We start from the raw sequence: 22,520 nt of genomic DNA, 5'->3' as shown, positions 1-22,520 counted from the left end.
CGACCAGCAATGTTCACAATTTGATGCACGTAGTAGATGAAGTGGAAAAATTTGGGCCCCTGCTAACTTTTAACGCTTATCCATTCGAAAATAAATTATACACAATTAAAAATATGCTCAGGCAGGGCAATAAACCTCTGATACAGCTAGCGAAAAGAATCTCCGAGAAAAGTATGGTTGATTCTCCTAATTTACATAAAAGATCTGAGCATACTGAGCCTTTTGTATCTGAGAGTCAATATCGTACAACGCTTCATTTTAATACTTATGTATTATCATCTAAACTTCAGGACAGATACTGCATGACGAATGACAGCGACATTGTGGAAATAAAAGAGATTAAGCAATTACATGAATCTAATGTTGTGCATATTCATGGCTATAGATTAAGGAACAAACGTGACATATTTCAACGTCCTATTAAATCATCATATTTGAATATGTTTGTAGTTGCAAAAGACACTGAAAATCGAGATGAAATTGTGATATCACCAGGAGATGTCCAGTTTAAACTTGTGTGTATTGAGCTTGAAAATTCTCTTTACTTCTTTCCTTTACTTCACACTGTGTAACATTTTGAATTAAACGCAATTAATGTATGTATTTTTTTTTATTTCTCGTGCAAAATCAACCTCTTAATCTAAACTAAAATTAAGATCAGAAATTGTTTACGTTATTAAATAACAATTACAATCATTAAATGCGAATCAGGTACTTTTTTACTGGAATAGTGACATGTAGCATAGCGTATTTATTCGTATGATTAGTTCCTGTAATAAAACATTTGCATTATAATTAAAGTAGGCACTTTTACCTCCTAAAAATATAAATGAATTAAAAATGAATTAAATTAGCATAGGGACTCTTCTTCGACTTCGATTGAATCGTCACCTGGGGCTAGTACTATGGAATCATTTTTGATTCCAGGTATATGTCTGGGTTGATTTTCAACATTATTTTCAGCAGTTGCCACGAATGCTACATAATTGTTGTTTTCCGTCTCGTTTGCGTCTTGTTCAATATTTCCGGCACTATTTTCATTATTATAAGGCTCTGAGCTACTTTTATTATTTTCAATTTTGGCTCGTTTTCGTGCAGTAGATGACCTTTCTTGTTTAGCATTTTTTCTTTTGTTGGCATTCTTCAAAATGCTTTTGAAAAAAAGCTCATTTTTTTGTAATGTAAAAGTCTGGTCCCAACTGAAAATCATCTCCCAAAAAAACGAAACAACATTTTTATAGCACTTTAAACTAATTTTAACGCCATCAGAACGACTACTGCCACTCCAAGAGCACTGACACAAAAAATCACGCGAAAACATGATATCTATAAGTCTGTAGGCACAATTAATTCCTTTTCCACCGGAACAAATAACCGAAAAAGTTTGTTTCAGTTGTTTTCTAGCAGTTTTATCAGAAAGTAAATCATTGATTTTGTTCAAATCTTCAACAGTTGTAATTGGAGAGAAACTGAATCGCAAGTTCTCAACTTGGTTTTTAGACGTACCCAAGGGAACAACATCCTCTTCATTGCAATTACCGAGTTGTAATTGCATATTATCAACTTGGACAGAAATGCAAGCCATCTTGTGCATAATTTTTTTTTGATTTTCCAATATTGAATCCATCTTTTGTCGTGGTTTTCCAATACGTCTAATATTTTCTTTAAATCACTATTTTCTTGTGATTTGTCTATAAAGTGATCTTGGTTTTCAGCAAGCACACAATAGGTATTTGGAGGTATACCCAGTATTTGGTTATCTGAAGTCAAAATGATTTGAGATGAAGACTCGCTGGACTCATTGGGTACAGAAATCACGGGTGAATTGTATTGGTTATACTGAAAAAAAAAACACAAAAGGTGGGTTGTGTATCGTAAAAAAATCTCAGTCTCTGCATTGTAAAAAGTTTTTATGCAATCATCTATACTTATTACTTATAATATTATAAAGAGGAAAACTTTGTTTGTTTGCTTGTTTGGTAGTAATGAATAGGTAGGCTCAAAAACTACTGGACCGATTTTAAAAATTCTTTCACCATTCGAAAGCTATATTATCCACAAGCAACATAGGCTATATTTTATCCCGGTATGGGCAGTAGTTCCCACGGGACGCGGGTGAAACCGCGGGAAAACGGCTAGTTACTTATAAAACGTTGACCATGTTTTCATCTATAAGTATAAAGAGAAAAGAATCTATTCAGATCGCATACCTCGTAAAGCGTTTTGAAACAAAAACTCAATATCTATTTATCAAATGAAAGGATCTTGATTTCCTGAAAGTAATAATACATACCACTTGTTGTTGGTCGGATGTTGTAAATTTAGAGGAAGACGCGTTGGGCTCATTGGGTACAGAAATCATGAGTGGTTCGTATTGGTTGGTAGTCTGAAAAAAAAAGCAAAAGCACTCTTTGTATTGCAAAAAATGTCATTGCCTATTCGCAAGCAATTACGGTTGGGTTTCTGCCGGGAAATACCCAAGGTCGGGTATTTTCCTGAATAATACCCGAGCTTGTAAAATAAATTACATGACTTAAATATCTTGTGGTACTAATAACACAATTGTATAAAATGTTATTTAAAACGATTTTGTTAAAAGCCCTTACTTGATTTTTACACAAAGTCGTCTGAATTCGAGTTTTATCCCATTTTTATTTTCCGGGAAAATACCCGAGCTCGGGTATTTTTCGAGCAGAAACCCAAACGTAGTTGCAATCCGTTCATTATTTTTGGAACATCTTTTAGAAATTGAAGAAACTGACATAATTACTGACTGACCGGTCAATGCACAGCCAAAACCGAAACAGAAACACACAAAAACACCACATCACGATCGTGCAAATACGCGTGCAAAAGCTAATTTTATAACAAACTTTTTTTAAATTAAAGAAGCTTGAATTGAAAACGGAAAGTAATACATACCAATTGTTCCACAAGTGCATTCAAGTTTACTTCTTGTTTGTTGGATTTTGTCATTTTGTCATTTATTTGCTCTTCATCAGTGTCTGTTACACATAATAAATTCTCGAGTTCTCGTTCAGCGTCCTTATAAGTTGGAATATTGTTTCGTTTTACTCGGCACTTTATTTGTCGCCAATCCGGGTCTGGTAAGTAATCATCGCATTTAACAAGTTTTGAAATGTTTCTTTTAGGCCATTTTACAATGTTATTAGATTCCCATGTAGCAGGAACAATCCAGTGGCTGTATTTTCCCTTCTCTAATGTTCTTACAATTTTGAATGGCATTCTGAAATTGAAATATTATTGTTTAGTTAACAGAATTAAATTAAAAAAATACAATAACGTCTAAATCGTCTTGCACTCTTATTTATTTTAACAACCTATATGGTAAATAATGCTAATATCTACCTAGTGACACTTTTAAAACGGCGCAATCGAAGTTACCTACGTGAACAAAGGTATAGGCACTACAAAGTTTTCGCGCGGTGTCCAGCGCCAAAAACAACACTCGTCACGATGAACTTAGGTGGAGGGCAGAGACTGAATGGTAGGTATTTATTTATTAGCGCGCGGGCTCTGTGTGCGTTTTGTGTCAGCTAACCGGAACTGTCAACGTGCGTTGCCGTCACTGCGTACGGCGTCTAACTGAGTGTAGACAGCAAGTGCCCTCGCCTCTCCGCCCCACCGCTCACAAGCTCACATACCTAAGGCGCGGCCAAGTTCCGCGCGGACTATAGTCAACCGTAGGCTAGGTAGTGCTTTTGGAAAATAACTACGGATCCCCAAATTCATGCGTCCACCATTTTAGATAATGAAGTTAATTAAAACAGTAAAATATACGAAACGAAAACTTAATACAATGAAGGTATTTATTTTTCTAGCGTCCTAATACCAGGGTCACGACACTTAAGTCAATAGGCAAAGTTTTGTTACATATTTAGTAAAAAAATGTTTTGCTCCATGTGAATCAAAACATTTTTTTAGATAAATACGCAACAAAGTGTGGGCCCTTCAATTATTTGCTAATAATATATACACATATTCACAGTTTACTTACCTTCGCAATGAAAATTCCGCTTCAGCTTCCACTAACAACGATTTAAAATAACACTCAACTCCGCCTTTTTACCAAGCGAATTTTTTGATATATCATTCATTTAACAACGTTATACAAAACATACCGCATTAGCCGGCTATGAAAGAAAGTAAAAAATTATATCCTTAGACGCTAAAATTTCCTATTCTAGATCTATACTGCAACTCAAGGTGTTACAATTTACCTTATTGCCACCTTCTAACCGCTCAAACAGTAAGTAAGATACATCATAGATCTACTGTGCCCCTTACGGAGTTTATATTCATACATTTGCTCCCTTTATAGCGCTCAAAGCGTCAGTAAGCAGCATGTAGCTCTACCATACCGCTTGAGGAGTCACTAGTCACTTAAATACCACTCTTACAGCGCTTTAAGTCTCAGTTAGCGCTACTGTACCTCCACAATTGCTCTACTATATCTCTTAAATTAATTCTGTAACTCCACTACATCGCCATTATGGAACCTAAGGCCATAAGAACTTGTGCCCATTCCAGGGGTATAATAGATTTATAGCTCGCTATAACTCCCATGTGATAGCACTTATTGATGACCTTAGGACCTGTTTAGCTCCTTTATATATCTGTTATAACTCTTGTATTAGCGCTTAATGTTAGTTGGGTAGGACGCCATGGCGACGTCGCCAGTGGCACAGGTCTGGCTACTTCTGGCATCCAAATATCGCCAAGTCGAGTGACCATGGCGTCTCGACAGTCAATTGTTTACGTCGTTGCTGAATAAATTGCACGCTGACTGGCGACCACATTGGCAACTGTGTGAGGGAGGTGCGCTTTACCGTGTACATTATGGTGGCAACTGTGGCCACGTCGCCAAGCTGACACGGTAGCCAGAAGCCACGTATGGAACTGTAGCTCGTGGCCACGCCTCCAGTTTGGCGACGTTGCCAAACCGTCGCCAAGTGAGATAGGTTCCATACATTTCAATACTAACTGCTTGGATACGTAGCCGGCGACGTCGCCATTGGCGTCCTAATGAGGCAGAGCTCTAAGAGAGCAAGAGCAAGGTTACTTAGTAGATAAACTTGTGTGTCTTTTGAGAGTTAATCTGGTTGCTATTGATGCCTAAAAAAATTTGTAAAACTCTATTTTGTTAGAGATCTGCACCATTCCTCATCTTAATTTTAGTTACTACAAGTTTTAATATAAATACAATAATAGTTATACAAATTTACTTATCGCTAGATCATTTGTTATCATCACTTATATCATGTTTCCATAGATATCATAATTATTTCCATAACTGAAGTCAAAACATCTTTCATCACAAAGAAAATATTATAACGATTTATCTTATGTAAGGTTATTAAGTAACTATTAAATAATGCACATTATCAACTAGTTAATCCTAAGTTTATTTTTTCTACTACAGAAGTCCAAAAAATATCGTTTAAAATTACTCTTAACAAACAAAATGTTACATTATCTAAAACGCGGCAACTGCAGCTTCAAAATTGTCGAAATATTTCCCTTCTGGATCGTATTTGTTCTTGAACTTCTGAAACTTTTCAGGCATTTTCTTCTTGAAGCTTTCGTTGAATACTCTCACTATGTGCTTCTGTGCTGGTGTGCATTTGGCACAGGCTTCCTGAACCGCTTCAGGAATTACACCTAAAGAGAAAAAAACGAATGTTAAAATAGCAAAGCTACAAAAAGGTCAGTAACCAACTGCAAAGTGTATTAGGAGACCGACAGGCAGACTCTTTTTTAAAGTCATACCTATACTAGGTGTCACACGGATTCAATTTGAAATTTCTTTCTTATGCTTTTTATGCCTTCAGCAGCTCTATTTACTCTACATTACTACAACTCGCTCAATCGCCCAATCCTAGCCCGCTGTATTACTTTTGTCCAGATACATAATGTAGATCCCATGTCAGTCTAGCAGCACAACGGAAACTATTATTTATCTTTACAAAACTAAGCAAATATAAGTAGGTATTCTCACTTTTAAATGTATCAGCAACATCGTCACAAGGAGCCTCGTCTATAAAGCAGTCGATGAAGCTATTGAATTGGTCCTTATCTTCCACCACAGCTGCTATGTCTAAATCGTCGTGATCGGTTCCATATGTGTCTTCTTCATACTGTGCTGTCACCACTGCTGCCAGGAGTAGCAGAACCAGGGTCTTCATCTTCAACTGAAATTATAGGAATATAATTATGTAGATACTTATTTTTCAAATGTTGGTAGGTCTAGGTTCTCGCCTAACTTTTTGTTGTTGTAACACATTACGCGAATGGCTACGCAGTCACTATTTTTATGTATCGGCATGTGAACTTAGTATGTAAGTACCTATGGGTACCATGCGCCTTCCTATGCACGGAATTGATTGCTCTCAGCCATTGAGTTTGGCGAGAATTTTTGCTATCTATGATAATTCCTTGAGCTTTAAGTTACTTGAGAAAGCTTCACAGAAAATCGATACATGCGGGCTAAGTAAATGTACCTATAGGTTACAATATGTTACGGTTCAATCACCTAAATATTATAGTTACAGTACCTACAGACGAATAGCATGATAGAAAAATCTCGACTTTTAGATCGTACCTCTTGTATTTACACTTTATCACCAAACTGCAACCACCAACAACTTATACCAACTTATCAATAATAGCCTAATCTACACTACTCTCACAAGAAATTAGGAACCTGCTTCCACCATTCACTGCCATAGAACTAGATTGATTCAAAAGTTCTTCATTATGATTTGAAAATCTAAATAAATCTAATAATAATTTTGAGGTCGTCGTGCAACCAGTCTGGCCACCGTGTATTGACCTTCATTTTGGATGCACACCTGGCCAATTCTTGTATATTATATGCTAATATTCATGGTATATATCATCATTCATTAGTTTTTTTTCCTCCGATTGACAGGTCTGATAATGGGAATCTTTTAAGCAAACATGAGATTGTATTTTAGTCAGTAATTTTAACTGCCTTAAGGATTGCGAATAAAGAATACACCTACATACGTATAATCTAATAAATGGTCTCAAAATTATAAAATTAAGCTTTAAAGAGTGTTTGCTTACGAAATATCATTCTTACTCGCGGAAAAATCGATCGGAGAATCCGCTCGGAAAATGTGCAAGAGTGAAAGGGTTGTTACTGGCAACGTTATTCAAATGTAAATATATAACTTTGACGACCTTTAATTTATTGTTAACTTAACTAAATTAAATATAAAAATAAAATAATTATAAATAAACTATGACTGAGCTTACGTTCAAGATGGGCGCGCCGCAACTGTATTGGTTCAGACTAAAGCCAAAATGATGTAACACAAAAATGTTTTAGTAATTGATATTAAAACAATTAATTTTTATTACAACTGGAAGGCTGTCTACCAATAATATAATTGACTATACCCGTAGTACCAGTTAAACTACATAGTTATTTGGGTATCATAAACAAGTCTGGAAACACCCATAAAATTAAAATCGCAGTACACACTTACATCTATGTATAAAGCTTATGTTTCTATTAAGGAGCAATTTTAGCATATTTTCGTTAAGTTCGACTTTTAGAAAAATCATAGCAATGTGTAGCAGGAAAACATCATACTCAGTGGCTTCTCTTGTAATGCCACAAAATGTTAACAAATTAATAAGGCTTTTTAAAAAGTGTAAAATTGCTAAAATCTTACAGCTGCGGGCTGCCAAATGAAGAAATCACATGTATTATCACCTACACAACATTAACATAACAAACCTTTATGGGTTCAATATGAAAGAAGTACTGGCCACTTTACGTTTAAAATATTATCAGATGCCATAAACATAAAAGAAATAAAAATTAATAACTTTTTTTTTATTTTAGGACAGTGTTAAAAGAGATTAAATACTTTTTCAAAGGCGCTCCACCATAATAAGTTTCTGAATGCATATTTTATCGAAGATTTTAATATTCTAAATGTATTGATACCAATAGTAACACTAACATTTGGCATAATTAGTAGGTACTTGTTTAGAATATAGGTTTGTACCATTCAGTAACTATCTAAATTACCAATTAGATAACGTAATCACGAACCTACAAAAAGAAAATGAACAAAAACTACATCGTCAAGATCACATTACATTGAATTGACGTACCTATATCAAAATCTCATTATTGATATTATTTATAGAGTTTACGCTTCTTATCGGAGAAACTAATTTTGTTTAATTCATTTTTATACGATCACTTTTTATTCATTCATAGCAATGTGTTGTATGGAACCGTCATTCTCAGTTGCTAATATACCGTTGACAATCGCTCACAGTAGAAATCTTGATCTTTGGTTTATGAGCTTAGCATTTTAGAAACGTGAATCTTACCTGCTACAGTCGCAAAGCAAAATCAAACGACTGAGAAATCACTAAGGTTTGTGTTATGCAGAACACGCCTCATATAACTCTCACAGCAATTTTCATTATTGCGCCTATATAAAACCTTCATGCTGTCACAGATCAGCGAAACACTGGCCGCTTTTCGTTAAAATAATTATAGATGCCATATAAGATTGACATTAAAAAGAAAGAAATAAAAACTTAGTCAATTTAAATATTTTCTTTGCTTTTATTAAATAAATAAATAAGATATAATAACAATAGGATTAAGTAATTGTCTTTACAAATTAAGTTAGTACAAAAGCTTATAATTAATTAATGTGATGTTTAACAAAATAGTAACGTAAACACGGACCTACGTTTTATTTGCCCAGACGATGTCAATCAAGCCAAGGTAAGCCAAAATGTTTATCTATACGAAAATGAGATAATACAATTTTCGCACAGACATGTCAAAATTAGCACTTGGCACTGCATAAATGCACAAGATGCATTTTCGTAACGAGCCCCCGCACACTGCTAAATTGTCGGCCTATAGTTGATCCGATGGCTGGCATGTAAATGCAATCAAACTTTTAAGTAGTCCGATACCTGATCGTTAAAACGTCGGCCGACTAAAAGTTTGCAGTGTACGGGAGAAGAACCTCCTTGGCATTACATCTCTTTGGTATTATTTAGTCGGATCCGTTCAGGAACCTAGTGAAAATTTCCTTGTATTGGCCATTAGGGTCTTCCTTCTTGACGAGCTGTTGCCATAGGTCTGGAGTCTTGGATCGGAAGCCTTGGACCACGACGCGAATTAGATGGCGCTGCTTGGCTGTGCATTTGCCGCAGCCGGTTCTTAGAGCGTCGGGGATGGTTTCTGTGAAGAGAATTGTATCATCAGTTTTTGTTATACGCTGTCATTTGATGAACTACTTTATTTTATTTTGTATTTTGTATAAAAAATATAGTTATGTATATATTATTTCGTCTCCGACAGGCATACATTTTCAATCGACTTTCCAAAAAGGAGAAGGTTGTCAATTCGTCAGGATCTTTTTTATTTTTGCGATTGATTTCATAGCACTGAGTTCACAAACAAATTACTTAAAAAAATAGATTAAATACAGACACACATAGCTCCGAAGAAAATCTGATCACATATTATTCTTGTCTTTTTACTAGATACGATTAAAACTCAAGAGAAGAAAGAAACACATCTACTAAGGAAACAAACTGTACTCACTCTTGAAGTCACTTCCCTCAGGAGTGCAAGGTCCGGTGCCGAGGAAGCAATGGCCATATGCCTTCAGTAGCCGAACATTCTCCACCAGGGTCTCCGCATCAAAGTCATCATATCGAGTGTCATATGTTTCTGGGCGCGCCCACACAGCGGCGATTAATAAACACAGGAATAGAAGGGACTTCATGATGAGCTGGAAAAATATTAAATAGATAATAAGTAAGTAGAAAGTATTCTTTAAGTCAGTGTAACATTTGATGGTTAAAATGCTCAAAATATCTCTTATTTTGAGCATTTCAACCATCAAATGTCAAGCTTATAAAAATGAGTCTTTCAATGGCATAATAGCGGTAACTATCTCTATACATCAACCCTTTGAAAAGTTTGAATATTTACACACTAGGAAACATGTAAAGCAACTAATGAAATTAAATTCTATTGGGTACTTAAATCACTAGATATAGTATAAAAATAGTATAAAAAAACCATAAACACGAAAACCCAAAACAACAATTCCTACAAAAAGTAATCTAGACACACGGCAGTGTGTCAGCCAAGTTCGAGCAAAAAAAGCGACACACCGGCCGTGGGTTATATTACACGAACCATTTCGGGCCAAATTCGACCCCCCTGTAACTCAAAATCTATTTTATTTACGCATATCAAATTTCTAGTATCTGTTGAGACCCCCTCACTTATCTAAAATACAAAATTTCATTAATATACCTATTGTAGGTCTTGAGATATTGACGTCAGAAAATCGCTATTTTTACTATACACTCACTGACTGACTGATTCACTGACTCACTCATCAAAAACCTAGACCACTTCCAATGGTCGTATTGACTTGAAATTTGGCATGGAGGTAGGTCTTTATGTCAAGGTAAAGGGAAAAATCTGAAAATGGCCAAGTGTGAGTCGGTTTTAAAATAATGAAGGTGTTTTTTACCCGGTGTAAATTTATACCCCTAAGGAAATAAAACGAACTAAATTTATCTATATTTATATAATATATCTTCGAATGGTACAAAGGTTTGTATTGAGTCAAAGTAAAGTAAAAATCTGAAAACAGCCAAGTGTGAATCACTTTCGAAAATAACGTATGTGTAACTTTGATCCCCGAACATAATATATGATAACATGTCATGTCAGTCAGTTGGTAAATCTAGTCCATTTAGTTAATCTAGTTCATTTCTTTGTAAGAAACATAGTCCATATTAAAAAATCTAAAAGATAGTATAAATGAGACATTTCTTTTTAACTAACTTCATCATAAGAAAAAAATAAAATAAACAACCTTACAAAAATAAATGAAATCCCACCCAAAACAAAAATGTGAAAGACTGCCAAGTTCGATAATATGGGAATACTTCGCCTATAAAAGAAGTGAGATCTGAATAAGTACCAAGTTCCATACACATACCTCAGTTAATAATAGTTACTTTTTAATGATGTTACTTGGCAAGTTTTAATAGAAAATTAAATACTTGATTCATTGCGTTTAGTAGGTTTATAACAAGGTGTATGAAAACTTGCCAAGTAACATCATTAAAAAGTAACAATTTTTAACTGAGGTATGTGTATGGAACTTGGTACTTATTCAGATCTCACTTCTTTTATAGGCGAAGTATTCCCATATTATCGAACTTGGCAGTCTTTCACATTTTTGTTTTGGGTGGGATACCAAAAATTACTCACCTATAAAACGTGAAACTTCCGTGTCCTGACAACAACTATGATATAAGTGTCACAGTACCTCTTTATATATCACTAGGATTTTAACTGAACATCTTACGAATTATGATAAGAAACCAGTCAGCATTGATACCTATTAACCAAAACCGCTGACGAGTTGGAATGTCAACGCCGCGACAATTGAACGTGTAAACTTCCATTTTAGAACATTTGTCATTATGCATCATTCGAGCAAACGTGATAATTTTGTAATCCAACAATTTTTACATCCTTGTTATGAGTATCAATCACATTCGATTTAATACAGATACATATAACTTATGTTATAGACCATCTTACTTAGGCAAGGGTTTTCATGACGATTATTACATAATTCGTAAAACCTGCAAAAGGTAATGATGGCAACATCATCATCCTCCTGCCCTAATCCCAATTTATTTGGGGTCGGTATAGCAAGTGCTCTCTTTCCATACTCTTCTATCTCCCGTCATCTCACAACATTACACTTTCACACAATCCGCCTATCGTTTCTTTGGTCGTTCTCTTCCACAATATCCGTTCACGTTCATTCTCAAAACCTTCTTCTCACCATGATTTTGCTTTCCTCCTCATCACATGCCTAGGTCATTTTTAGTCAGTGGGAGTCCGGCACACCCAGTACCGACCCGATATGATGGATAGTCAATGTCATTGTTTAATTGTTAAAAAATGCCACAGGATGGTTCGAAAGAGTTTCCACGGTCCTGGTACACAAATGTTTCCAGAAAAAGTATTTGATCGGCAAAATGAAGAGCAGTAGGTTTATGTCAATGACCGCTTTGATATACTTTTTAAAAATACGTATTTTATATAGATAGATAGGTGGGGTCATAGACAAACAGTTAGGTATAGGTATAGGTCTCTTGAATCCTTAGTTTTCTCCAGTACGGTGTTGTATTGAAAACGTGGGAAACAGATATTTTTGATTTTCTTTATTAATACAGTTTTGATTGTTATTTTTTCCTATTAAACATTTGATATTTTGAATGCTGTTATTCAAAGCGATCATAAAACAAAGCTGTGATATATTTGACCCCAGATTGACCGCGACTGATTGTTCGACCGTGCCTACCTATACGCAATAAATTCTTGGTAAATGCTACATTAACAAAAATACAATGTGTTTAACATTAACAAAGCTTGGCCAAATGAGTTTGGGGTCTAGGTTTCCTCCCAATATTTTCCTTCATTCACTTAAAACTCAAAAATGGTACATAGGTACATACATGCATGTAGATACATGCTTGGCGTGAATCAAAGTCGCTCACTCGTACTGGAGAAAGAAGCTGCTTTTCTAGGTACGGTCACCACGATCCTCTGGACATTTTCACGATTTAAATATTGGTGCCATTTTACAAGTCAAAAATAAATACTTAGTTGGTAAATACCTATGCCTAATTATTAAATAAGAAAAAAAAAACTCACTTTTAGTCTTTACCTGTAGAATATACAATCGACCCTATCTTATTGCGAGGGTCAGTTTGGGTATTTATGATTACATTATGGTTTTTATATTCATTCCTCCATCAAATCGTTGGGTTCATGGTCAAGATTAATAACAACAAAAATACAAAGTATATTTATCAGTCTACCAATTCTTATCAATGTCCACTTCTCGGTAAAACAAAAAATCTTTTGTCTCCAATTCCGTTTAAAAAGTCATGATTATTTTTGGTTCGTAGGGGTTATCACCTTGTGCTCTATTTATTTATCAATATTTGTTGTGTACGCATATAAAAAGATCTTTAATATAATTAGGAAGGCAGTTTTGTCTTGCTAATTGAAGTGTCAAGAGAAAAAAAAATCATCATGAGCAAATTCACGGTGCGTACTATTTTTGTGAAAATGGTGTTCTAAAAACTGTCTTTTTTGATTATACGTACCTACTTAATTTTGAATTAAAAATAATCATTTTAAATGTGTGTATGTAAATGACACGCAAAAAACAGATAACTCAAGAAGTTTTCCGTAAAAATCCCATAAATAAGTAACTCCTATATTAAAAGGAAATAAATCTACCTACTCATGATTAAGAATATGTTTTTTCTGTAAAAATAACATTCGTTTATTAATTTCAGATCCTTCTGCTGTTGGCAGCTTTGGTAACCATTACCATCCAAGGTAAGAAGTTTTCTTTACTCACTTCAAACTTATACGGTACCTATCTATGTTTGATAAACAAACAAAACAAAAATGCTTTTTATAGATATTAAGTCCTAAAAAAAAATCCTCCTCCTTACAAAAATAAAGAAAATCATCCTACTCGTATTTACTTGATTCTGACGGACGTTAAACGCAGTAAACATTTACAAAAAACTCCTATAAACCAATACCTACGTGACTGGAAATTATAAAATTCGTGCACACGGATACAAAACAGATTTAGAGATATAATATAAATCTAGGCTGATGCGACTTTATTTCTGTACACTGGTCTATTGAGTACCTAACCCACTAGATTAAAATCTCACCAAGAGATTTACCCCCAATTTTTTTTGTGATAAATCAGGTATAATCAAGCAGAAAACATACTAATCTAGCCATAAACATCCTTATATAAAACTAAAATTATGTATTTGATTTCGTAGCTACGCGCCTACTACTGTTGGAAACAAAGACTATAAAACCACTTGACTGCGCATACAGTGCCCCGACGCTCGCCAAAAGTTAGTGATTTTGCGCGTACTATAAGGCTACGATCAGTACGATCCTTTAGTAGCGACCTTGAACTGACCAATAGTAGCCGCGGATTATGTCGCGTCCCCCCGCCCGCAGCGGTGAGTCGTGTTCTTAGAAGAAATTGGCGAGTGCGCTCTCTAGTGGTTATTTACTTTATGGTTGGAAATGTACCTAGTACATATACAGGGAGTTTCATTTTAATTACTGTTAGCTACCAATTCTGATCTCAAAGATTCAGAAATTAGCAAAGTTAATCTTGAACTGTTTGACATTATTCCTTTAACTGATCGAAATCAAATATCATATCCCAATAGACTAACTTCGGATCGGCCATGACACATCAGCGGTTTTGTACAACGTATGTTTACGTAGTTAAGCATTGAAACCGGTTTAAACCTTTATTGATATTTCTATTTAAAACTTCGTCGTTTATGGAAATTGTGTGTCTTTAACTTTCCATTCTCGATGTTTTCCATTGAATACGTAGTATCTAATGTTAACAAATGTAGGACCGGTTCTTATGGGCAGACTTGAAAGAGCTATATTTGCTGCAATGCATGCCTATATCGTGTGATTGTGACGCATATTTTTATATGTATACTATACAGTTTGAATCTCCAAAATGTACATGTAAAAATTAGAGAATCTAGGTATGATATAATTTTGTCAAAGAAAAATACCTATTATTTGCCAAATTAAAAGTATGTATATTTTGTTTCAGCTCCCCAGGATAACGGATCAGGTGGTAAGTACAAATTAAAAAAAAAACATTTTATTTCAAAAGTGGCTCTTCTAGAAATATTTTGATCAATTGTTTTTCTTTTTTGTTTTTTAACTTTATGATAGTTGGACAGTGTCATGCTTAAGAATATACATATAATTTATTTTGTTTTATTACATTTGCAGTCAATGTCATCGATGGCGACCAACAAGGTAAATATACTGTTTTTATGTTATGTGTATAAATGAACACGAGCCATAAAAAAAACATCTATTCATTCATCATTCATTGTTAACTATTTCAGTAGTCCTAGTAGTAAAATAACGAATTGGCAAGCTATGGTAGGTATACTCTCGTATTAAAGTAATAGAGTAATTCCCAATTACAATAAAAGACAACAGCTTCCGTAAAGAACAACTGATAACAAATAAAGAATTTTCAGTGTATTTGTTTTTTCTTGCAGTTTTTTATTAAAAAAAAATACTTATTCTCTATTTCTTTTGTTTCCAGTAAACGTTGTGGATGGTGACCAACAAGGTGAGTCGTCTTACTTTTGTACATAATGTACACACCCTTTTCCCATTTTTGGAAACTGCAGACATATTAGGTACATTTAGTACATAAGTGGTAACAGGTTTACTAGATACAACGTCTATAATATATAGCTTGAAGCAATATAAATGTGTAGGTATACATAATGGTTCACTTCGGTAAAGCAATTTAATTCGTTTAAAATGTTCATGTTTTCCTGAAGGCTATTTTCCTCCGCTACTAGGTCATCAGTAACTAAGATATTAACTTGGTTGGTACCCATGTAAGGGAAAGTAACCTTATTGTTAAACCATTTGGTTGTAAACATCATAAAGGCTCTACGTAAAACATCCGTATTCATCCCTAAAATATTGTGCGAAGCCTTCAATTTTGTCAAGTTAATGTGCTTGCTTGTATAGTAATTAATGTGTGCTTTTTATTTTTTTCAGTGAACGTTGTTGACGGTGTTGACAATGGTAAGTACTTACCTCATCCAAAAAAATAGCATTTGACGTAGAGCGTGTTCTAACTGTTAAAAAATAACAGCCTTACTTATAAAAACCAACTAATCATCTTCTAATCATTGTTTTAACTAATTACTACTCAAAGCCTTAAGTAGTGATTAAATTATTTTGACCTATAAACGTTGCTTAAGCATGTCTTAAGTAATGAACAGATAATGACATAAAAACATACTAATTTCTCAACACTACCGGAATGTTGATAGCTAAAAAAAATATTTGTCATGAAAACTTTGTGTAATGGCAACAATGGCATCCGTAAAATATAAAATTAAAAGGTTGAACTGTCAATAAACCGGAAATAAAAAATCAGCTGGTAAGAATCCAGCCATTTTGCTAATTAGCGGGTTAAACAAGGGTGTGAGGCTACTTAATTTGACAGCTCATTTAAGACATTGCTAAGAAAATGATTTATTTCAGCCACGTTTATAAGTAAGATTTTTTCTTAAACACCCCTTAAGTATAACTTATTATTTAATTCACGTTTATAAGTAAGACTGTAACAGCCTTACTTATAAAAACCAACTAATCATCTTCTAATCATTGTTTTAACTAATTACTACTCAAAGCCTTAAGTAGTGATTAAATTATTTTGACCTATAAACGTTGCTTAAGCATGTCTTAAGTAATGAACAGATAATGACATAAAAACATACTAATTTCTCAACACTACCGGAATGTTGATAGCTAAAAAAAATATTTGTCATGAAAACTTTGTGTAATGGCAACAATGGCATCCGTAAAATATAAAATTAAAAGGTTGAACTGTCAATAAACCGGAAATAAAAAATCAGCTGGTAAGAATCCAGCCATTTTGCTAATTAGCGGGTTAAACAAGGGTGTGAGGCTACTTAATTTGACAGCTCATTTAAGACATTGCTAAGAAAATGATTTATTTCAGCCACGTTTATAAGTAAGATTTTTTCTTAAACACCCCTTAAGTATAACTTATTATTTAATTCACGTTTATAAGTAAGACTGTAAGAGTTCTTTTTGTATTTCCAAAGTAAATTGCACCTCATCTGTAATGCATTATAAATTATTTTTTTTTTCAGTGCAACCTCGGAACCAGCCTACAGAATAGTACTAGGAAATAGTAAATAGTTTCAAATTCTTTTATAAGTAAACCCAAATATGTATAACGCACACAATTAATTTGTAAAATAAAGTTATTTTTTCATTCCTTATTTTGTTTTGAATTCAATATATCTACCTATTATCATCCGTTACAGCTGTGTTTACATTTCGGTACATAATAAGAAGCATTGTGACAGATCCGGCCGACCTCTTTGATTGGGCAATGTGGGTCAAGTTCGTGTCAACCGACGTATCTCGCGAACCCTGCCCATCTGGTTAGCATCTGTTACCATCAACTATATAGGTATAAAAATACAGTATGAATAATTTAAATTCAAGTCCTTTAACAACCGGGTAACTGAGTTGAGGAGGTCAGACAGACTCGCTCCTTGTAAAATTGGTAGTCAGCTGCATCTGGTTAGACTGGATGCCGACCCCAACATACATAATTGGAAAAAGTCTAAGCAGATGATGACTGCCTTTAAGAATAAAATGCTAGAAACTACAAGTCTATCTACCTTTTAAAGAATTACAGATAAAAAGAAGAACAATCAAAGAGTTTAGTTTTTACGCCCATTGCGTGCGAAAACTCATTAACTAAACATACAATTCCTACATATTCTACTAATTGTAATTAAGTAGAAGTAGTATTTACAATTGCGACCCGCATGAATTTAATATAGCAATGTTCACAAGTAGCTGCTGAGTAAACTTAGAAGACACGCCTACGCACATTTACATTCTACTATTCGATACAACATATTGCTCAGACAGATTATATTTCATATCTGCTTCCAATAGTAGGCAGAGATATTGGTAGGTACTACATAGCATATCATTTATTTATCGTTATTCCTCCTGCCCTTATCCAAATTATTTCAGGTATGCTCAGCATGTCTTCTATTTCCATACCCTGCTATCTTACGTCAACACCTAAGTAATACTCCTTACAGTCATATTGATATCGTCGTGCACACAAGTAATCCATAGTTTCTTTACACTAGCACTAAAGTATCGGTGATAGCATTACTTGATGAGTTTTTGTCCTTAGGTCTACACCTACATACTATATACTTACTTACTTAACTAGATGATCTAGCCTCGTAGCGACATGCAGGTAATGAATATTTATGAAAAATATAAATGCACATATGTATATTGTTATAATAGCTGAAAAATATTGCGTAGTTAAACTCTTTAAAAACCTTTGTCTCGGGTAAAAACCTTTTTGTTTCTGTCGTGGCAATGTGTCACCAGTTCCCCGGGTAATGACCCTTGTGAGACCGGTGCAAGGAACGCTCTCGATACTCTCCAAGCGTGACCAATAGATGACAAATCCTGCACCCGTCGGCTTTCGGTCATAGCGGCGAAGAAACGACGTGACCTAGTTCACATATCCCTATCTCTAAAGGGTTTTATATTTCAGCTCCTACAGTTTAATATATACTTACGTACACTTTAGTAGCTTTAGAATATGCACCAAATCAATTTAAATACAATCAGGTTAATAAACAGGTGCCCCTAAGACGACAGGTCATCTCAATATCACTTGATCTCCATTTGGCGTACTCATTGTATTACACTGGTTACTATTTTTACACTATGTGACCTCTAGCGACTAGATATCTTCTAAAGCTCATTGGTCCAAATGATGTTATTAAAAATAAATTTAAAATATGTAAGGCGTAGTTCAACAATTACGAATCATTTGTATAATTTTGCGTAAGCCTTAAACGTCATCAGTTACAGGAAAACGTTGCTCAGGTAAATCCGTATCGACTCACGACATTGGTCTTGATCGTTGTTTTCCCTCGTCCTTTCTTTAGCGAAGTCGTGTGTTTTATATGAAATACTGTGTTCAATTGTTAATATCGTGAGGTACCAATAAAGACTAGTGACATCACAGTCTAAAAGAGCCACAAGCTCCAACTGACATTAATTGAGTGCGACGACGGGACCGCTCGCCGCGACTGTGCCAATCTAACCTCGTTTGAAACACTCGTCTCACTATCGACAACGCAGAACACAACATATTTTTTTAAATGGCGATCTACGTCGGCTTTATCGTCGCTCTGGTTTTGGTAAGTTAAACAAAATATTTTCATCTACCAATTAAAAAGCATAGAATATTTTCTGTCTCTGTTGATAGTATTATTATGTCGTCGATACTGGTATGCACATCGATAATCATAAAAAATCCAAGATGGCGGCCATTTGACGTAATTCTATTAAGAATTTATGATCATAGGTGGGTACATAACATGTTTATGTCTTTGCAGGCTGCGCTGGTTATCATATGGATAGCTTACTGCATGTTTGTTCGAGAGCGACATAAATCTGAGGTATTCCACCACAATATTGCTGATATACAACACAAGAACTACGTTCTTCAAATGGAAGAAGACGAGGAACCTAAGAAAGATGTTAAGAAAGATCTGGCTGTTGGTGTGTTTGTGCTGCCGTCACGACATAAGCAGAAAACAGAGACTTACGACAAGAGGCCGGACTACCCGGAGAGTCCCGTCCACGTCACCCATAGTACCGATAAATTGATTAATATACTGAACGATTCCGCCGACGACTTACACTACAAAGATGGTATTTATGAGGTGGACTCACACCAGCCGTGCCACAGTGACGTGTAACACATTGCACAACTATGTGACATCTCCTTATTAGATGCCCGCACCGACCACCACTCTAGATATAAGAATGCATTATGCACAATAGGTACATATAATATTATAAGATGTTTTTACTGTTATAATAAAACTTGAAAACAGATTTGATTTATTTATTTCTAACCGGTCTAATGCTAACTAATGTAAAACGAAGGCGTGTGTGTATGTTTGTTTATATAATTTTACTGTAGGGAGGCTAAGTCGATTTCAATGAAATGGAAACAGTACTAGCACACACTATTACAACAGTACGTTACATTGAAAAGGCAGTTCAAAGCAAACGGCTACATTAACATTGAAATAATTGTAAATATAAAATGTACTTACTAAGACAAGTAAAGAGTAGTATTACTTACTAAAAGAAAATATGGGACGAATTGCCTGTAAAATTATATTATCGAGTACGATTATGAAGACACAATGTAATGGTGAATACATTATCACCATGTAATAAAACTTAAAAATAATTTATTTGCCTAACTTTATTTAACTTAACTAACCATTACGATGTAATTCCTATAAATTAGAAAAAAACGTAGTAAAAGAAAGGTGGCCTAATTTTTTCAAAACTTTAACTCATTATAAAATCATGTTAAAACAGTTATCTATCTAAAAAGAACACACCATAGGCAAGAACAGTCGGGCGATAAAGTAAGTGTAATATTAATAAGGCCAAGTTGCCAATAGCGTTTCAATACTCGTTTTTACGTAAGCACTTGAAAGGATAATGCAAGGAACTGGTTAGTCGGCGAAGCTCTTGATTCCATCTGTTAGCTTGTTGACAACGCTCTTCTCTGTTGGCTTAAACACGTGGACGACAGCGTCGCCCGCATCGCTCAGTGTCCTCACGACTTCTCCCCATGCGTGCTTCATGGAGTCCATCACATCACGCCTCTCCCGCAACACAGCATTCTCCGAAGGAAAAGCCGAAGCAATCACGACTAAGAACTGCAAATCCAAAAACACTCACTGCAGTTTCACACTCGAAGAACAAAGACAAAAAGAAACAAAAGTGTACAACTTACCAAACATAAGAAAATCGTCAGTCGCAAATCCATAGCAGCGTTATCGAACTTCAGTACAATACTTCACTTCAAGCTTGACCCAGTTGGGTATCAATATTTGACAATGGTTTAGTAGGCCGGCTACTATTGTGTTACAACAATGTGCTGAGCGCTCAACGCACTAACTCCTACTGGTCACAAAGGATCAACAGGAAGGTCTGAATTTAGTTTTGCACGCACGTGTGTCAGCGTAATCAGGCGAGCAGACAAATTTACTGGGGACAATCGACCGTAACAAGGGCCGCGATGACAACATCAGCAGTCTGCAATATCTACTCATATATTATTTTCTTTTCTACTACTAAAGAAACCCACTAACTATTTAATAGACGGATTAATGGCTTAAAAGTAGTGAAGAAGTGTAGTACATGAAGCTTGTACGCCGTTGTATCACACAATCAATCTGCTATTTAACTTCGAGTCATTTTTATTGTAGTTCTTATCACAATGATTAAATCGATGAATCTAACCAGATCAAATTGTGATTATTGACAAATTGAATCGTGTTTTGAAAATATAATCTATATGGGGAGCATATCGAATCAGGTAGTAGGTATTAAAGCATCTATGTCTAATATCTATATTGAATAAGATTAATTATTTTGTTTAGTGACAGAAAAGATAAGACCCTTTGACGTAGTAGGTTATAGCATATGTTGAGAAAGTGTAAAACACACGCTACAAGTGTGTAAATATTAATGTTGATAGATGGAGAGGCAGACAAAGACCAAGGAAAAGGTGAATGATATTACTTGCACGAGGACAGAAGTATGATAAGGGAGACGAAATAAGTATGATAGCGGACAGAGAGACCTTGGGAAAAGGGCAGGAAGAAGGAGAAAATGAATCACTTTATTCAACAAATACAACGTATCTAACACTAGAACAAAATGTATGAAAGAAATAAGGGCTACGCAATAAAAAACAGTTTTCAAAGTTTTGGACACCCTGATCGCAACCTAAATTGAGTAATAGGCGTACGCCGGAGGTGACGGTCTCACTGAATCACATCACAAATAATACCACCGTCAAATACACTGCTTAGCAAATTGCTTTATTTACCTCCTGCTTGTACCTGCGCAATAAATAAATGAATAAATCATATGCGTACATCCGTCAGCGTTCATCTTCTATCTAGTTCATAACTTTATTGAATTATGTTAAACAATTTCTATAATTACTACGAGTAGTAAATACCAAGGCAACGTGTTAGAATTGCAAATAAATGAATAGTTAATGAGTAAACTAAAAAACATTTAAAAGGAAATATTCTAAGTTTTGCTTCTGATGGTTCTTCTCCTTTCTTGTTTTTGACACTGGTATTATTTTTTTCTACGACTATCTCTTAATGGTCTTCTGCTTGAATCTCAATGAAATTAATAACTTTTATTTTACCGAAAGATTCAATATCTTAAATGAATATGAAAGCAACATTTGATTTTACGTCTTCTAAAATTAGATCTTATTCTACATCTGAAAAAACGTTTACGGTGGTTGTTTTTTTAGTTGCTGGGGTGTCGTCGCGAAAAGCGAGTACGACAGCATCACCGACTATGTTCAAAGTCTTCACGAAGTCATCCCATACTACCTTCGCCGCATCCACGACATCACGCTTGTTTCGAACACTATCTTTATCCTCTAGTGCGACAACCATCTTCAACTGAAAGGGATTTAGAAGATTCTCATTGAATGAAGAATGAACTTCATCGGTGTGAAGGCCTATTCGCACTGTGTGGTTACTTGTGACCCTTGTGGATAGCCTCGACTAAGCCACAAGACTTGGTAAACAAACAACAAATAATTCTACTTACGAGTATACAAATCTAAATATTAATATATATTTACTTCCACTATGTATTGCGGATTTGGTCCATCAGA

At 34.9% G+C, this 22,520-nt stretch overlaps 3 protein-coding genes and 1 long non-coding RNA gene across 5 annotated transcripts; 1 reads left to right on the top strand and 3 right to left on the bottom strand.

Moving 5' to 3' along the window:
- Nucleotides 1–1,004: 1,004 nt before the first annotated feature.
- On the bottom strand, nucleotides 1,005–3,756 carry LOC135117839 (uncharacterized). The gene is made up of 3 exons (XR_010277204.1): nucleotides 2,923–3,756; nucleotides 2,294–2,386; nucleotides 1,005–1,839 (listed from the first exon to the last, which is right to left on the bottom strand). It is a non-coding gene; the product is annotated as an uncharacterized LOC135117839 (long non-coding RNA).
- Nucleotides 3,757–5,228: 1,472 nt separating this feature from the next.
- On the bottom strand, nucleotides 5,229–7,424 carry LOC110376370 (allergen Tha p 1). Of its 2 annotated transcripts, none has more exons than XM_021334827.3 (3): nucleotides 7,303–7,424; nucleotides 6,020–6,212; nucleotides 5,229–5,682 (listed from the first exon to the last, which is right to left on the bottom strand). In XM_021334827.3, the coding sequence occupies exons 2-3, from the start codon at nucleotides 6,204–6,206 to the stop codon at nucleotides 5,498–5,500; spliced, it is 372 nt and encodes a 123-aa protein (XP_021190502.3). In that variant the 5' UTR covers nucleotides 6,207–6,212; nucleotides 7,303–7,424; the 3' UTR covers nucleotides 5,229–5,497. The 2 variants fall into 2 exon arrangements, with proteins under 2 accessions (XP_021190502.3, XP_021190503.3); XM_021334828.3 differs by lacking the exon at nucleotides 7,303–7,424 and adding an exon at nucleotides 6,623–6,860.
- A 1,242-nt stretch (nucleotides 7,425–8,666) lies between these two features.
- Nucleotides 8,667–11,490, bottom strand: LOC110376373 (allergen Tha p 1). Its single transcript, XM_021334835.3, has 3 exons — nucleotides 11,333–11,490; nucleotides 9,638–9,827; nucleotides 8,667–9,271 (listed from the first exon to the last, which is right to left on the bottom strand). The coding sequence occupies exons 2-3, from the start codon at nucleotides 9,819–9,821 to the stop codon at nucleotides 9,084–9,086; spliced, it is 372 nt and encodes a 123-aa protein (XP_021190510.3). The 5' UTR covers nucleotides 9,822–9,827; nucleotides 11,333–11,490; the 3' UTR covers nucleotides 8,667–9,083.
- Nucleotides 11,491–18,611: 7,121 nt separating this feature from the next.
- LOC110376390 (uncharacterized) lies at nucleotides 18,612–19,681 on the top strand. The gene is made up of 2 exons (XM_021334855.3): nucleotides 18,612–18,978; nucleotides 19,177–19,681. The coding sequence occupies exons 1-2, from the start codon at nucleotides 18,940–18,942 to the stop codon at nucleotides 19,540–19,542; spliced, it is 405 nt and encodes a 134-aa protein (XP_021190530.3). The 5' UTR covers nucleotides 18,612–18,939; the 3' UTR covers nucleotides 19,543–19,681.
- The last annotated feature ends 2,839 nt before the right edge of the window (nucleotides 19,682–22,520 follow it).

Source organism: Helicoverpa armigera, chromosome 15, assembly GCF_030705265.1.
Source record: "Helicoverpa armigera isolate CAAS_96S chromosome 15, ASM3070526v1, whole genome shotgun sequence".
Taxonomy (NCBI): Eukaryota; Metazoa; Arthropoda; class Insecta; order Lepidoptera; family Noctuidae; genus Helicoverpa; species Helicoverpa armigera.
The sequence above is the reverse complement of the archived record's forward strand: the minus strand, read 5'-3'. Positions and strand labels throughout refer to the sequence as shown.

Excerpts from the sequence above, each read along its gene's own strand:
- LOC110376370 (XM_021334827.3), bottom strand. The coding sequence starts at position 6,206 with ATGAAGACCCTGGTTCTGCTACTCCTGGCAGCAGTGGTGACAGCACAG. Across the intron at positions 5,683-6,019 it reads TGTTGCTGATACATTTAAAA|GTGTAATTCCTGAAGCGGTT; the intron begins GTGAGAATACCT and ends TTTTCTCTTTAG.
- LOC110376373 (XM_021334835.3), bottom strand. The coding sequence starts at position 9,821 with ATGAAGTCCCTTCTATTCCTGTGTTTATTAATCGCCGCTGTGTGGGCG. Across the intron at positions 9,272-9,637 it reads TGAGGGAAGTGACTTCAAGA|AAACCATCCCCGACGCTCTA; the intron begins GTGAGTACAGTT and ends TTCTCTTCACAG.
- LOC110376390 (XM_021334855.3), top strand. The coding sequence starts at position 18,940 with ATGGCGATCTACGTCGGCTTTATCGTCGCTCTGGTTTTG. Across the intron at positions 18,979-19,176 it reads TTATCGTCGCTCTGGTTTTG|GCTGCGCTGGTTATCATATG; the intron begins GTAAGTTAAACA and ends ATGTCTTTGCAG.